Genomic DNA, 16,309 nt, shown 5'->3' with positions numbered 1-16,309 from the left:
TGATGGATGTTTATCGGATCCCTAAACTCAAATGGATATCTGATTTTCTTCAGGTCTTTTTCCACGCCAGATATCTAAGAGAGCAATGGCTTGAACAGAACCTGCTTCACCCTTAGTGTAGACTTGAAATACTGGGTCAGTGCTCCCTTTTGATTCTCATTCCTCGTATGTCTTGAATCACGTTCGGTTTTCCTATTCATGAGCGTCTTATGCATATTCCTCATGATGAGGCTCTTTGGGCTTATGTAAACACCAGCGTGCTACTTGTAATCCTCTATTTCCGCCCAACGTTCCTTACGCTGGCTCCTGGGCCACTTGCTTTACGGAAGTCCTCACGATATTGACGTATATACTGTAGTCGTTGTGTAGACCTCTGAGATGGGGTTCCGTTTTTCCTCATAATCGTCCAAAATGCCGCCAAAGAAGCGAAAGTTGAACAATGCATCCGAGGGTTCGACTCCAGCTCGAACTCTTGATTACTTTTTCGGAAAGCAGAATCAGAAAAGCTCCCCAAGACCATCCTCAACACCGGACCCGACGCTACCGTCAACCCAGATTGATCAGACAGATCAGATCTTGACCGATGAAAAGCTTGCTCAAAAGCTCCAGGCCGAGTTCGACGCCGAAGCGAGGGTTTTCTCTGCAAGCCAACAACCTCCTGAGCCAGTCCAACCTCAAGTTACTAGTCCCAAGAAGTCTGCGCAGGCTGATGCAGCACCAGATACCACAAAATTATCAACACCTAAGCCAACCGTTGCTCAGAATATCCTGTCTCTCTCCGCAACACCATCCTCGGATGATCCACTCGTCGCTTCCCTTCCGCTCGACGAGAATCCCCTGACTTTCGCGCCATCCAAGTGTTTGCCAGGCCTTCTTCCCTCTTGGACATCCGAATCTGGGGCTCCCTACGCCCTCCTAACACGGTGCTTCACTCTTGTCAACAACACTCAATCTCGCATCAAGATTGTTGACACCCTAACCAACACCCTCCGACTGCTCATCGAAGGAGACCCAGACAGCCTTCTCCCTGCAGTATGGCTCTCTACCAACGCCATCGCACCTCCTTGGGTCCAGGGTATGGAGCTCGGCATCGGCGGGGCGGCAATATCCAAAGCGCTGAAAACGGCTTGTGGATTGGATAACAGGGCGCTGAAGGCACTGTATGATAAGGTCGGCGATGCGGGAGACGTGGCCTTTGAAGCCAAGAAAAAGGGGGGCTTTACCTTTCGGAAACCAAAGCCTTTGACTATTAAGGGCGTCTATCAAAGTTTGGTGAAGATCGCGAAAGCTCAGGGGCCAGGGAGCGGAGAAACCAAGCAGAGAATTGTCGATCGGTTGTTGCAGGATGCTAGGGGTGGTGAGGAGAGTCGGTACGTGGTGAGGACGCTTTGTCAGCATGTAAGTCATCCAATCTCCTCAACAGCATTACGCCGAACGCTGGCTCACATCACACAGCTACGCATAGGTGCTGTCGGAACAACTCTACTGATCGCTCTGTCCAGAGCTTTCTTGCTCTCCATCCCTCCAAATGCTTCATACAACGTCCCGTATACTCAAGAAGAGCTTCGCAAACTCAAAAAGGACTCTCTTGCCGCTATCTATGCCAAAACTGAGACCTTGCTCAAGACCCTCTTCGCGCGTCATCCAGACTATAATGCCCTGATACCAGCCCTCTTAAACCATGGGATCTCCTCTGCCGACATCTTGCTGGAGAAATGTGGACTTACTCTGCACACACCTCTTCGCCCTATGCTGGGGAGCATTACCCGTGACTTGGCTGAAGTTCTTTCACGGCTGGAAGGTCGTGCCTTTGCTTGTGAATACAAGTATGATGGACAACGAGCACAGGTTCATTGTTCATCTGATGGCCATGTGTCCATATACTCTCGCCACTTGGAGAACATCACGGGACAATATCCCGATCTGGTAGCTCTCATCCCACAAATCAAAGAGGATGAAGTGGAGGGCTTCATCCTCGAGGGCGAAGTTGTCGCCGTTGACAAGGTGACAGGGGCATTGATGCCATTTCAGACGCTCGCAGGTCGCGGGAGGAAAGATGTTGACCTGAGCAAGGTGAAGGTTGATGTCTGTTTGTTCGCCTTTGATCTCATGTATCTGAATGGAAAGGCGTTGTTGGAAGAGCCCTTTCGTCGCAGGAGGGAGCTTCTGAGGACCAAATTCAAGGAAGTCCCTGGGAAGTTCACCTGGGTTAAGAGCCAGGATGCGACAAGCGAAGACGCAGAAGCAATCCAAGAATTCTTTAAGAAAGCTGTCGAGGACAAATGCGAAGGAATCATGGTCAAGCTACTAGACCCTGAGCCCGGTGCCGACCTCACCAACGCAGCCCTTGGCAACGACGAGGACCCAGCCCTGCCTGATCCCGACTCAACCCCCTCCCCAAGCAAGAAAGGCTCCAAGCCCTCCCTCGCCGAAAAGAAGCCCCGCCGCAAGCCCCTCCTCTCAACCTACCAACCCGACAAGCGCCTTGAGTCCTGGCTCAAAGTCAAAAAAGACTATACCGCCTCGCACTCCGACACCCTTGACCTCGTCCCGATCGCAGCCTGGCATGGGCAGGGCCGCAAAGCCCGCTGGTGGTCGCCCATCCTGCTCGCAGTCCGGAACGACGAGACTGGCGCCCTCGAGGCGGTCTGTAAGTGCATGTCTGGATTTACTGACGCGTTCTACAGAGCCATGCGGGAGTTTTATGATGATGGGGAGGTTACAGGCGAGAGGAAGAATACTCATCCCCGGAGGCCGGGATGGATCGAGTACAGCGGGCCAGAGCCGGATGTGTGGTTTGAGCCGTGCGAGGTGTGGGAGGTGGCGTTTGCTGATGTGACTGTTAGTCCAACGTATACGGCGGGGATGGGGATGGCGGTGGAGGACAGAGGGTTGAGTTTGCGGTTTCCGAGGTTTTTGAGGAAGAGGGAGGATAAAGGGGTTGAGGAGGCGAGTTCAAGTGAGGTGCTCGTGAGGATATGGAGAAAGCAGATGGATCGGGGGAATGGGAAGAGACATAGGGAGGAAGCAGAGGGAGTAGAGATTGAGGAAGAGTAAGATGAGGACCGTCGTGGGAAATTGCTGTGTTCACTTCAGGATATACCAACTCGAAATCAAAGCAATATTGTACAGCCAATCGATCCCCAGAACTTCTCTACTCCCTCCAAGCGCGGTACACAATCCTGGAGCCGTACTTCTCGCCCTTCTTCAGCAGCACCTGGTTCTTCCACTCCTCCACATTGATCGCGTTCACATACCGGCTCGGCTCAACACAGAAACCACTCCTTTTACCCCTCGCCAGAGCGCCAGGAACCTCTGGCACATCAATGTACTTGCCCGTGTAGAACTGGAAGGCCGGCTCGGTACTGTACACCTCAAGGTGAACCTTGGAGTCAGGGTGGTGCGCCTCGACCAGCTTGACGAGCTTCTCGTTGCGAGTGTCGATCGGGATGGTTTTGCTGTCGGTGTTGACAACGAAACAGTCATCAATATCGGGATCGACAGCGCCCAGAACGAAAGGTGTGTTGCCCTCGACCTTGGGGAAGGGAGCGGGGCCGGCGATGGGGATGCCGCCGTCGTCGAGCGGGAGGTGGGTGTTTGTGCAGAGGGTGACGACTGTGCCTTCGATGGTAGGGGCGCCGGAGAGGTTGAAGTAGCTGGTTCCGTTAGCTCAGTGTCTCTACGGACCTTCTTGATATTCTTGGGAACTCACGAGTGGTTCGTCAGGTTAACGACCGTCTCCTCAGCACCGCCAACCAGCTCAGCCTCATACTCCATACCCAGCACAATCACCTCCTTACCATCCTGCTGCTGCTTGCCAACGGTATACACCACGCTGACCTCTACAGTACCAGGGAAACCCTCCTCACCATCAGGGCTAACCAGATCGAACTTTACGCTCTCACCACCCTCGATCTCTCCTAGTCCAGGAATCTGCCTGATACCCATCGGAGTCGGCCCATTCCACACCTTCTTGTCCCAGCCAACATTGCCGCCGTGTAGGTTGTTAGGGCCGTTGTTTTTTGCCAGCGCATAGGTCTTGCCACCATTGATGCTGTCGAGCTGAGCGCCCTTGATGCGGTTCGCGACACGGCCAATGGTCGCGCCAAAATAGGGGAAGTTGAACTTCTCATAGTCCTCCTGGCGCGGGAAGCCCTGCACGATATTGAGCCCGCCGACGTTCAGCGACTGGATGATTGCACCGTAGGGAAGGAAGGAGACGGGGGCGTCGGACATTTTGGCTATTTTTTGGGGTCTTGGTTTGGGGGTAAAGGATTGACGGTAGGGTGATGTCAACGAGCCAGGTGAGGGGGAAAATGCAGCAACAGAAGAAGAGGAAAAAAGAGCACGGAATCCCGTCACTGTCGTGGCACGGCGCGTGTTTTATTTCTCCCCCTCATTCAATGGGTCATCCTTCGGCAGGTGGGGGAGCATAGCGCAATCCAATGCTCCCCCTCGTCATGTTTAGGAAGGACAAGCCGGAACTCCGTGCCATCTTGCTGCTGGCCCTGACCCTGATGCGACGGGAGCGACGGCACGACTGCACGGCCGCATTCTGCGCTCGGTCTGTCGCACATGACATGCCTGTGGTCCCCCAGGAGCCCTGTCACCCACCCGCTGACATCTTCCTGATTTCAGCCTATTTTCGTGATGGAGGCCGCGCCCCTCTTCCTGGTGGAGCTCGGTGAGCTCAGAGAGCAGCATGGGGCTGGTGGGTAGCGATCAAGGGTTAGGGTTGGGAGTGTTAAGCATCATGGCGGGGATGCCCTTTGATTGCCTGGGGAATAAACCGCAGGGAAACAGGACGACGAATGGATGAGGATTGCGGACTGTTAAGTTAGGATGCTTGGAAGCTACTGGATGGCTGATATGTGGTTGTTACAGTTACCGGTATGTTCATTGATTAAAGACACAGGCTGATCGACGAGGCAATTTGTGGCTATCCGTTGCTTTCCAGTTGGTCATTGCTGGGATCAACGACCGACCAAGGCAGGAGTGCCCATGGAACTGAACGTTACAGATGATATTATCTTGTTTCTGCATTCTCTCTCTATCTGTTCTCACTGTTATAATATCAACAATGGCTGTTATTTCTACTCGTCATGCCTTTGTTGCTCCCACTTGCGAAGAGCCATCCGATCCATAGCAAACGTGAGGACAGCTTTATTATATATACGGCTGATGCTCCCATGCTCCAATCTCAGCAATTCAGCCTTGCTCCTATCCAGAAGCTCAATCCGATGGTTAATCAAGTACAAGTCACGGTACCTAGCCCAGCCCACGTATTGAGACTCCCCTGGAGATATCTGATGCGTAACATCCGCAAAAAGCGTGCAACATAAGCCGATTGTTTGCTTGTCCAGAAGCAATATAAACCGACCGAACAACTATGATGGCACAGCATCAACAGTGCTGACTTTGATCTAAGGTAGCCCTGTGTTCCCTATTGATTTGTCGCTGTCTCTCAATCAGCCCAACATTTATCTAGATTTACTTCACATCTTTCTAGGTTAGCATTATATAGCATCGAAGACACACCACCGGTCAATAGGCTCTCAGTTTCCCTTGATGACAGCCTTTTGCCATCATGATTCACAAACGTCAGGGAGTAGTTACTATTGATCAGGCAGTCATGAACATCTCAGAGAAAGATTTTTAGTCTGGCCTGGCGTACGTGGTTGTCAGCCAGGTCAAGAAACATGGCGGTTTTGAGCCGGGTATCATACTTGACTTTGCCTCCCTAAAGACCAAACACGGTGTGGGCGCTCAGCACCGAGCGGAGGGCACCACCAAGGGGCGTAAGCCGATGGTTTTGACGATGTCGACCTTTACCAAGGAAGACTCAAGCGGCGAGTTAACCTGTTCGCTGCTATCAGGATATATGTTTGGTTGCTCGAGTTTGGAAGGCTGAAGTATTCGACACCAGGAGTGAATCAAGAGTCATTGTTAGGGATTCAAGATGGTCAACTTCTCTAGCTCAGGAGAGCGGAGGCATTCAGCTTCCAGTCCTGTCGGCGAATGCCACTTTCGAAAGCAGTCAACAAATGACAAATGATAGTACCGTAGATATAAGGAGCACAAAAACAAGTGAGATTTGGCACGAGATGAGACCATGGATGATGTATAATATCAGTGCAAAATGTAGAAGCGTGATGAGGTGCATTCGGTCCAATACTGCCTATTTCAAGGATCCGTGAGCAATAGAGTCGGCGAGGGACCGTTGTTGCTTTAGAGACCAAAGCTTCTTAGGATATCTTGCAACAATTCTAGACGTCGTGATGTCGGAGCAGCTCGGCTTCGTCTGAGAGATTGCCGAGTCCGTTTGGATTAAATCGTTTGCATGGAAGGTCTGCCACAAGGTCTGTGACAAGGTCTAATTATCAAAGGCCGGCAGCCTGAATCGTTCACGTTGGGAATCTTGGTGAAAGATAGAACATTGATATTGGCCACAGTTGGGTAACAACGGTAACGATCACGTATATCTAAACCTCAAACGTGAGAGGGCTGATGGAGTAGGGGAGCAGTAAGGCAAGTATGGCGGATCAGCAGTGAAGGAGCTATTTATAAGCTGCCCGCATAAACGAAGGTATGCAACTTCACGGAATTCCGGGGACTGGGGCAAAGGAAATAGTCGACGTGGAAGTAAGATGCTCCTCAAATGTGTAGCAAAGTAATGATGACAGCATGGTGCAAGCATTAGAGAGACAAGCATAGATCAAAAATGGCATATCTTATTACAAATATTGATATATGAGAAGAAAAAGGCTGACGAAGGGCGCGGCACAGGAGGAGCGACGACTTTGTGGTCTGCAAGACGATGGCAGTTTAGGCAATGGCCGGGTACGAGGGTTTAGAGTGTGAGCGAAGGAGGAACTTACAGGGCCTCACATCATGTTATAAAAATTGATGAAGACCCCGTCCAGTTGCCTGGACAGAGTCTCCATGTGGCCGCGGAGCTTCGAGACAGCATCGCGGAGCTCTGCAATGCCGTTGCGAAGCTCAGCAATGACGATGAGCTCCTTGCGGAGTGCAGAATTGTCGCGCTCTAACGCCTCTATGCGCTGGAGCAGGGCCACGTCCCGCCAGCCCACTCGCTGCTGTTGCTGGGCCGGGTGCTTGCCGGTGCCACTGCATGCCGCTCGGATGGCGGCCAGCGCAGCGTCCCTCCCCTCAGAGCGCGACAATGCATCGGCGAGCGCCGCCAGCAGCCCAGCAACGTCGAAGGGATCTTTGTTCTGGTTGGGAAAATCCCGAATGTTAACATTCTGAGACAAAGCGAGCAAATTGATAGTTTGACTTACATCCTCATTGCCGGTAACACCAGCAGAAGAAGTGTTGGATGAAGCAGCCTCACGCGACTGCTCATTGTTTGAAGTCTGTGAACACATCTTGTCAGAAAAACACCTGTTGAGCTGGTAAGCCGAACCAACAGAACACGCGAAGCTATCCTATAATCTGGGTCATCAACATGCCGAAGTGTGTGTGGGCGAAGGGAGAGATGAGGGTAAATGACAGAGTAGATTGCGTGTGGGGCAGAGGTTGATAGGGCTTACCGAAGAACTCGAAGGCACGGGACGAGCTTGGTGAAAATTAAGAACATTTCTGTAAATGTATGAGCAGGACATTCTTGGTCAATATGGGAGATGGGAACATGGAACACAGATGGGAGATGAAAGATGGTAAATGCAAGATGGAAAAGGTAAACTGAGGTTGAGGGAATGAAAGGAGTTGGACTTACAGAAGAAGAAAAGCAAGCGCCACTAGAAAAGAAAGGGTTGATCGGCGATGAAGTCTGTAGGTCAGCTAGTGCTCGGCAGAATTGAATAGATTCTCCACAGGGGAGTGAGTGTGTACTCTGGTGTATGACGATAGAGGAGGGGGAAAGATAAAACAAAGAAGTAAAGGACCTACCAAAGAGTCGTTGGGCATGGGCTGATTCCCAAGCGCTGAAGACGAAGAAGAGTTCTGCAAAAAAAAAAAAAGTCAGAAGGTGTTAATCAAAGCTGAATAAGTCTCCTGGTGACCAGAGGCTCCTGATACTGCATCACTCTTCGCCCGCCGGTCCCAGCATATCACTATCAAAAGAGGTGCTCTGCTGTACGCCATTATCAGCCGCAGGTCCAATATCCCCAGCCCTCCAGACACTTGCCAGGCGCCCGAAGCAGACCAACAGAGTCAAGTTTTCATTCTATAGTCAACTGAGATCGGTATCGAAGCCGGCTTGGCTCCAAGTATATCACGACTATGCACAGACCCCTTAGACTTAGTCATGGTTCCAGGCATGTCACGTCACAGCCTGGCGAGAAGCCAACCTGTTGGCAAGTGACGGCAAAGAGCAACTTAAAAAGATGGCAATTGTGATTCTACGCCCAAACAGGTGTTTTGGTAGTGGCAGAAACTTAGCACCGTAGCAGAAAGTAGAAAGGGCTTACGTATTGGGCCTCATGTTGAGCTCGGAACTTGGCGCGCTCGCGGCGGCTCCAGGTGTTCAGCATTGTTGGAAAAAAAAGGTTTGGCGAGGGCGGCAGAGGAAACCAGACTGCCGAAGCAAAGGGCAAAGGCCGAAGGCAAAGGCGAAGAATTGGTCGGCTGGTCTGGCCGGAATGAGAAAAAAAGAGGTATTCCGTAAATTCAAATATATTTATAAGTCTGGGAGGTGGTCAATGCACGTCTGCCAACTACAGGCGTACACCTCCGGACTGCAGATGCTCCCGCATGATTTACACCCTCTTCGCCAACTCCTGATCTCGCTGGTCAATTTTCCGATCCGGAAAATCAGAAATTTCAACCATGCTACGCCCATTTTTGATCCAGCTCATCATTATTTCAGCCACGATATTCCAGATTCACCCAGCCCCATCCAGCAGCGCTCAGAAATTGTAGGCAAAGACTCATCCAGTCCGCATTCGTTGATTCCATCAGAGCCAGAAGAAGCAATTTACAGCTGGGAATGACCATTCGGCTAAAATGAAAGTAGAACAAAAATCGACAGCTTGCCAGTGTTGCACCATCAAGCATCTAGGCGATTGTCTTCGTCCCTAACCACATGAAGCGTTTAGGGATTGACGTCATTTAAAAGCTGTACACCAAATTTACTGCAGAAAACGATGATGAACTAAACCGTTTAATTACGATAATATATTGCAGAGATACTGTTTCTCTTTATCATACTTGACTTTCGGGACTTAACGGACAATGAGCCAAGACCAAAGTGAAAATGAGTGGTATATCGAGGCTAGACAAAGCCTGCCTCTTTGCATCGAATCTGCTATTTGATATCTCATGCCATTGAATCCTGAACCGTTCTCAAATTTGGACTCAAGTAGATGACATGGTTCGCAAACCGTCAGAGTTACAAGTAAATGTACGGGTGTATAGAGAAACCAAGAGAATCTCTTTCCCGCATACATGTTATAGATAACACAGAACAATAAGTTTATGAGCCAATATGTCCAGTTGTGACAATTTCTGTACTTCTCAATTCAGGGAGTGGTAGCCACACTATGGTAGAAGTTCTACCCTCATGCGTACCCTACCTCTCCAATGCCAGACTTATGTCTAGACAGAAGTGAGACATGGTTCCGAAGGGAAAATCTCATAGTTCTAAAGCTAACTGGAACAACCTCGGGGAAGAAACCAGTTGCTTTTTGTATGAACTACTTGAATCACTTGGCATCCGAGATCATCAATACTACTGAATGTTGTTGCATGGTCGTCACTGATCCGACGTCCTCCAAACCCCTGCGCACGTTGAGGGGTCAGCCCTAATCAGAAAAGTGGGGCGACCCGACGCGGTGGGGGCGCGGCTCGTCCCGCATTGATCTGGATTGGTGATCTTGGCATGCAGCCGCAAAAAGTAACACAGTCCGTACAGTGCGATCAGAACCTTGATTACAAGCCCACCAAACTTTTGAGATCCAGAGCTCGATCTTCATCGCGGGTCAAAGGATTTGGCAGATCCAGAGCATCTTATTTTTGGCCAATGATCTCACAAATCACGGAGCTGACTTGGAAATATTTGATCACAAAACAATTGAGGAGAATTTTGGCAATCATTTTTTTTCTGTCTTGACCACGATGCACTGATTGGATGCCATACATATATCACGGAAAACCGGAGAACTCGAGTCTCCTATATTCTGAACCTGAACGTGACCAAACTGATCAATTGAGAAGCCACTATAAAAGCCCATATTGTGGATTTTGAGGCGTTACTTTGGTTACGGGACACAGGACTGTTGAATGTCAACTCACATGGAGGTAACATTTGTAGGCTCCCGCATGCTCTTGAGAACGCAGGTCATGAATGAGGCAGCCCTTTTTGCCCTTGAGCTTGTACCAACAGGATATGTAGGATTATGTGATATTTGTCTTGAGATGTACAACCAGGTATATCTCGGTGCGTTTTAGACGTCTCGCTTTAGTCATGTTTGGAACATTCCGCCACCCTAGAGATGGTCCTTGACTGCTTTCAAGAGAAGTATGAGAGACCATGGAGAAATCTAGCGGTAACATACTCGCTTTGACAGATATTGAATTGATGTTTGGAGGTTGTGTCACGATGACGAGGGCGTACAAGGACGCAAATGGCCCGCAACCTGTTCAAAGCTCACATCTTTCAAGTCCATAGCGTTGAGTAATGGATCCAGAAAATCTAAGTGCCTGTGGTATTAGTTGCACTCCCCAATGTCTTTCAAGATTGTCTGTTAGCCCCAGAAGAGCGACCAGCATCACAACCTTTACCCTTCAGGCGATCCTGAACAGGATGAAATCATCCTTGTTGGCTTCAGCGCCTTTACTCTTGATGTCAGTCTCGACTTGCTCAGCGGAGGCCTCAGAGTGTTGAAACAGTCGCGGTTAACCTTAACTCATACTGCAAAACCAACGTCATAAGCGATCAAAGTAACACTCACCTACTTCTTCGGCTCATCGGCCTGTTGTCCGTGCGTCTGACACCCCAAGAGCTCCTTCAAATGCCGGTTCTCCTCCCTCAGTTTCTTGACCTGATCAAGGAGCTTGGAATTCTCCTTCTGCATTTCATACATTTCGAGACGGTGCTTGTGTACCATCGCCTCGGGCTTCAAATTCTTACGCATGTAGTCCATGGCGCGGTAGAAGCGTACCAACGCGGAGCGCATGTCGATGAGTGACTCTGTCATTTCTTGCATAGCTGGCTCAAAGTTGCGGGCGCACCCGGCGCACACCCCGGGAAGCTAGTACCGGATGATGAGTCAGGATATCGCGAGAGGAGGAAGGTATGAGAACCAAGGAGGTTTAGTTACCAGATTGCTGGCGTCGAGGAAGCCCGTTTCGCGAGGCGGGCGATTGTTGGAGTTATTGGTAGGCCAGGCAGACATTTTGCTGATCTGATCCGCGAAGCTACTTGGTTAGAGAAGCTGGCCGTGGATGGGAAGGATTAGGTCAAACTGAATGTTTGCAATTGATCAAGTAGGACGGAGTAAGTCGCTTCAAAGAAAGTGACCAGAGTGATGCAGAAGGCAACGAAAATCTCTCAAGAAATACATTTGGGTGTTTGAAGAAAGGTTTCGTTTCTGAAATCAGATGAAAGGGAAGGGAAGAGTGTGAGATCTGAAGTGGAAGTGGATTTGGATGGGGTTTGGAGCCTACCCTCCCAGACGTTGCTGCAGGTACCGCACCCACGATTAATAGCAAGTATGCACATTTGCTGATTTTGCAAAAAAAAAAAAATATGTAGCCATGTATGCTTACACCAGCACCGTATCCGGGTCCAGAGAGGCATGAAGTTATTTCCAGAGATAACGTAGTAGTGCTAGTTTGAGGACATTAACCATACGTATAGGAGTTAATATTCATGGCCTCTCGCTTCAACATGGCTTTCGTCAAGTCCCCGCTCGTCAATTGCCGGTTATGGTAGGATATGCCCATGTCTACAAGACTTTCATTAATAAATGAGACCGATTCGTGTAGCTAGCATTGATTCTTATTGTTTGGCTGTGACTGCTAAGCAGGAAATACTGGACGGTGGTAAGATACTTCTGTTCGTTTGGAGATCGGATTAAGAAGGGGTTAGATTGATCTGCGTTGATTTGAGAAAATTTTAGCCAATAATTCTGCAATATCACGGGTAACTTTGCATTGCAAAGTCGCAGTCTAGTTATTAACGAATCATCAGATATTGTGTCAAGATTGCGACGACGGAGTCTCTGAGATTGTAGAACAGTGGATCAAAGATGTCCGCAAGCAGGAGATCATCATCGATCATCCTATTAGAATGCGGAGACAAGCTCAGGGAACGGACGGAAATAATAGCCCAGTCCGTTATAGGTAGCTAGTCAAAGAGACTTGTCGACAGAACACCTCTCTTGAAGTTATGAGCATACAGACTTTACTTAAAAAGTGCTTCAGTAGCTAATTTTATTTTCTTCATCAGATTAAGAATCTCTTCAGGCTTCAAAGCTTGTAGGTTGACGCAGGAGGGCACCGCATGTGAATGGTTATACTTAGGAACCAATTACTGCGACAAATGTGAGCTACAAGGTCCCCTAGCGCTTATGATGCCCGTCTGGCGCACAACTGATGACCCAGACAGACCTCCTGAGATGGGTTTGAGAGTTGCCAGGCTGCTGGGTTGAGAGACAGGAGTTCTCACACAACCAAAGTGGCTGTTGTGGCCACCGGTTGGTAAGCAACTGTTTGTATTGATAACTGGAGAGTTTCTTGGGCCAGATGACCCTGCTTGGAATCTATATACATCTCATGCACTCTTGTGGCTTCCCTTCCTTCTTCCTCAACAGCACGGACTCTTGAGAGTCAATATCTTTGGGTGTTGAGGAACGCTTTCCCAATGTTCAGTTGTTGCGGACGGATATCCGAGTTCGATGGGTCACAACTCCCTTCTACTCTGATCAGTGAGTTGCACGGAAGCTACTCGCCCAGATAGAGTCATTGTTGGTCGTGACACTAAGCACGAGCTTCACGGTGACAAGGATCGTGATCAAGACTCGGGTCAATTTCGATCTCACTGTTGGCAACACAGATGTGTCAACCAGAGAATATATCACAACAAAAATTAAAAATGGTAGAGGCACACTCGTTTCAGAATTTGTCGCACAGCAGAGGCCACGCAACGACATGCGTCTCTCAATGTTGGTGAGATGTCTCGGGACGAGCCGCACACCGATCTTGCAGATCACCCCACCTTCTAAAAGAGGAAGGTAGGGTTTTGCGACAAGAGTCTGGGGAAACTTTGGCCAGACAGGAAAATTTCCAGTTCCGTGTAATATGCGGTCGGCATATATTGGTTCCATTCAACATTTGTGCCCCCATAATGTTTATGCTGTCAATGGCATTAACAGCCTGAGCTAGGGTCAAATTAGAGGAGCCGTGGAAATGGTTGCATGGCTATTGCTAAAGTCTCTGGATTATCTCCTGGGATCAGCGGATAATCATGAGGACAGCAGTTTTTGCATCGTTTAAGAGACATACCTGCCTATGATCCTTGAGAAATCGAGGTTAGAACGATCACATTACGTCGCTAGCATATGTGTTCATTCCATGAGCTGTGATAGCATCTATAGTTGCGTGCATGAACGGGTGTTATGGCTAGCGACCGGTTTTCGACCCCGACATCATTGGACTGATTTTATCAGACCCTTTCCAGTAATAATTGAGGTGTGTGTCTCTTACGGACTCATGAAACAGTTACCTGTTATAGAACATAGTTTAGAGCAATTACTGGATAGCAACTGACGGTCACACCGGCTCTGAAACTACTGCTCTTTCACTACAAGGCGTATTCTTACAATTGACAAGGTTTTTTATACAAGAGCCTCATCACTTGAGTTTAACTCGCCAACCCTTCATATAGGTTGCCTCCATTCTTTACTCGAGTTGATTCGTCTTTTGGTTCCACAGGTACTTCATGTGTCGATCCAGTAAGGGCTAATTGGGTAGGAGAATACCCTTTTGCCCAGTCTCTTCTGGGAGCTGTCTAGACAGACCTTTTTTTCTGAAGATGTGAATGAACACAATGCAAGTTGTCTGTCGCCGACTCTTCTCAAAAGATTATCCCCATTGGAAATGGTCAGTCTGTTATGATTCCTCGCGCTGCAGGGGAATGAATTCAGCCTTCCATGTATGCCTCAAGATACCGAATGGGACTTGTTTTCACGACCTATCACATGTCTGGGGCACCTGGTCATTTCTAAACCCAAACCATATATTTGGCATGTAATGTCAGCATGTGTGTGTGTAATGTGTCTGCAAGCCCATGAATTATCTGGCTTAACACCCAAAATGTGTACTTACCCGACATCCTGCTTATGAGGAGTTTTGGAACTTCAAGCAGATGCTTTGCTGTTTACTACATCATATACACTAACGTCAATAACAAGACTCCAAAAAGTGTCTTTAAATATTATAATATTACACCTATGACTTTCGAAGTTACCTGTTTCTCTATTATATTGTGGTGACCTGTCCTTTGCCTCTTGAGGTGGAAGAAGTGATGTCGAAACTATTCCATTCCAGGCATGTGGAGTGATCTGCATGGTCGACGCGGCCCGTCCCGCACTATTCCACATGGCGTGCTTGGCATGCATTGCGCAGTGTCGCACAGTGCGACATCGAATGCTGCATGCCCAATGGGTTCGCAAACTCCACAATCTAACATCCCATCAGACACTGAAAAAGTCGGTCGATGGGTGACAATTACTGAGATTGAAGGGATACTATCTTGACATCATTCCCTGATGACAAAGATTGGGCACACTCCATGTCAAAGTGGCGGCACTTGGATGCTATGCATCTTAACTCTCGATTGCTGTCTACGAAACAGGCGACCAATCACATAGGAAATGCATTTGAAGGCGGCCTCTCTACCATGAAAAACCGCCTGTCCTCTATATCATATGTATTACAATGACCTCCTTGATCCACCCTCCGGTGCCTTTTGATTGGAAGTGACAAGTTAACGCTTGACAAACGCTTAGGAATCCCAGAGGCATCAGTCAACTAGCTGGCCACCCCCATGCAATCCATGAGCATAATCAGAATGACAGGGTAAACTCACAATGCTAAGATGGTTGCACAGCTGGACTTGTGAGATACACTGCCTATGAGAGTCACCTTCGGAGCGATTACACAGGACGTGGGGTATCCCATCTTTCACCAGCGGGCGTACGCTTCCTCCTCGAACTGTCATGGCTCCAGGTGGTATATAAGTTCAGCATACAAAAAAAAGATATGTACCAAGGATCAGAGATATTTTGTGAAGTGAACAGCCAGTTCAAATCCTCAGAATCAGGCTAAGTGCCCCTCTCGTCACCCACGGATTGTACATCAGAGTGAATGCTATGACTGATGCTTATAACACCTTCCATTTACTACCTCTGCTGACGCTCGGCTTCTGGTTGTATATGTCTTTCTTCATTCCTTCTTCCATTTTTCAACTCTTTCATTCCATTTTATTCACTCCATTCACCTTCCAATTTCCCCCTTTTCTAGGCTTTCCCCCCTAATACCTTGGAATTAACAAACCCTGCTGCACTACGGCTTGCACAATTTACAAGATGAATGTCATGTATTCAATGTCCAAGGGACAATAATATACATGCTTAGTGTACTTCAGGACAAGGAAACAAGGGCCACATTATCCGTGAAACTAACCACAAGAACCGTCCAAGGATATATTGCAATGATAAGCTGATACAGCATAGCTGCTAATTCTGTTGTTATTGTTTGTTTGGGCTATCAAGTGCTATATCAATCCAGATATAGTTAACCCCATGTCTACCAAAAGTTACAATTAGATAGTGTTTCATCTTGTGGAAATATCAAAGTGTCTTTGTACTAAACACTAATGCTAAATTCAGAGTACAACGGCAGGATAAAACATAATTCAGGAGGTACCTATGCATCTTAAAACGAGACATTATTTCTCAAAAATATGCCAGCAATTGTCAAAGCGATTCCATCGGTGAGCCTGTATAAGGGGTTATGCTTCGGACTCGCTGCTCATGGCTCCTTCTTCGTAACAACACTCTGGCTACTAGCCCCTTTTCCATTCTTCAAATATGTCACTGTTTCTGCAGCTGTGCCTACCGGGAAAACGAAGCGGCAATACGGGTCTGGTGCTGATCAGGAATACTCGACCGCCTTTGCTGCAGCCCAAATCAGTTATCAAAAGTTCCTGGAGGGAGGTGGTTTGGAGGAGATTTGACTCGTGATTTGGCAGGTCTATGTTGTTTGTTATTTCAGTCATATGAAAAGACATGTACGGGGAAAGTCAGATATTGAACTGTGCTGATTTCAACATAATCAGAGGACA

General features: G+C 48.5%; 4 protein-coding genes across 4 annotated transcripts; 1 reads left to right on the top strand and 3 right to left on the bottom strand.

Moving 5' to 3' along the window:
• Positions 1-411: 411 nt before the first annotated feature.
• Positions 412-3,057, top strand: CTHT_0019090 (DNA ligase-like protein; the record flags this gene model as incomplete). The annotated part of the gene is made up of 2 exons (XM_006692335.1): positions 412-1,370; positions 1,503-3,057. The coding sequence occupies 2 exons, from the start codon at positions 412-414 to the stop codon at positions 3,055-3,057; spliced, it is 2,514 nt and encodes an 837-aa protein (XP_006692398.1).
• A 97-nt stretch (positions 3,058-3,154) lies between these two features.
• On the bottom strand, positions 3,155-4,236 carry CTHT_0019080 (putative carbohydrate binding protein; the record flags this gene model as incomplete). The annotated part of the gene is made up of 2 exons (XM_006692334.1): positions 3,155-3,656; positions 3,713-4,236. 2 exons carry the CDS (start codon positions 4,234-4,236, stop codon positions 3,155-3,157), a joined length of 1,026 nt encoding a protein of 341 aa, XP_006692397.1.
• Positions 4,237-6,884: 2,648 nt separating this feature from the next.
• CTHT_0019070 (uncharacterized protein) lies at positions 6,885-7,388 on the bottom strand (the record flags this gene model as incomplete). The annotated part of the gene is made up of 2 exons (XM_006692333.1): positions 6,885-7,235; positions 7,302-7,388. The coding sequence occupies 2 exons, from the start codon at positions 7,386-7,388 to the stop codon at positions 6,885-6,887; spliced, it is 438 nt and encodes a 145-aa protein (XP_006692396.1).
• Positions 7,389-10,913: 3,525 nt separating this feature from the next.
• On the bottom strand, positions 10,914-11,357 carry CTHT_0019060 (uncharacterized protein; the record flags this gene model as incomplete). Its single annotated transcript, XM_006692332.1, has 2 exons — positions 10,914-11,213; positions 11,283-11,357. 2 exons carry the CDS (start codon positions 11,355-11,357, stop codon positions 10,914-10,916), a joined length of 375 nt encoding a protein of 124 aa, XP_006692395.1.
• Positions 11,358-16,309: the final 4,952 nt, after the last annotated feature.

The sequence above is a fragment of the Thermochaetoides thermophila genome (assembly GCF_000221225.1).
Source record: "Thermochaetoides thermophila DSM 1495 unplaced genomic scaffold scf7180000011815, whole genome shotgun sequence".
NCBI lineage: Eukaryota > Fungi > Ascomycota > Sordariomycetes > Sordariales > Chaetomiaceae > Thermochaetoides > Thermochaetoides thermophila.
The sequence above is the reverse complement of the archived record's forward strand: the minus strand, read 5'-3'. Positions and strand labels throughout refer to the sequence as shown.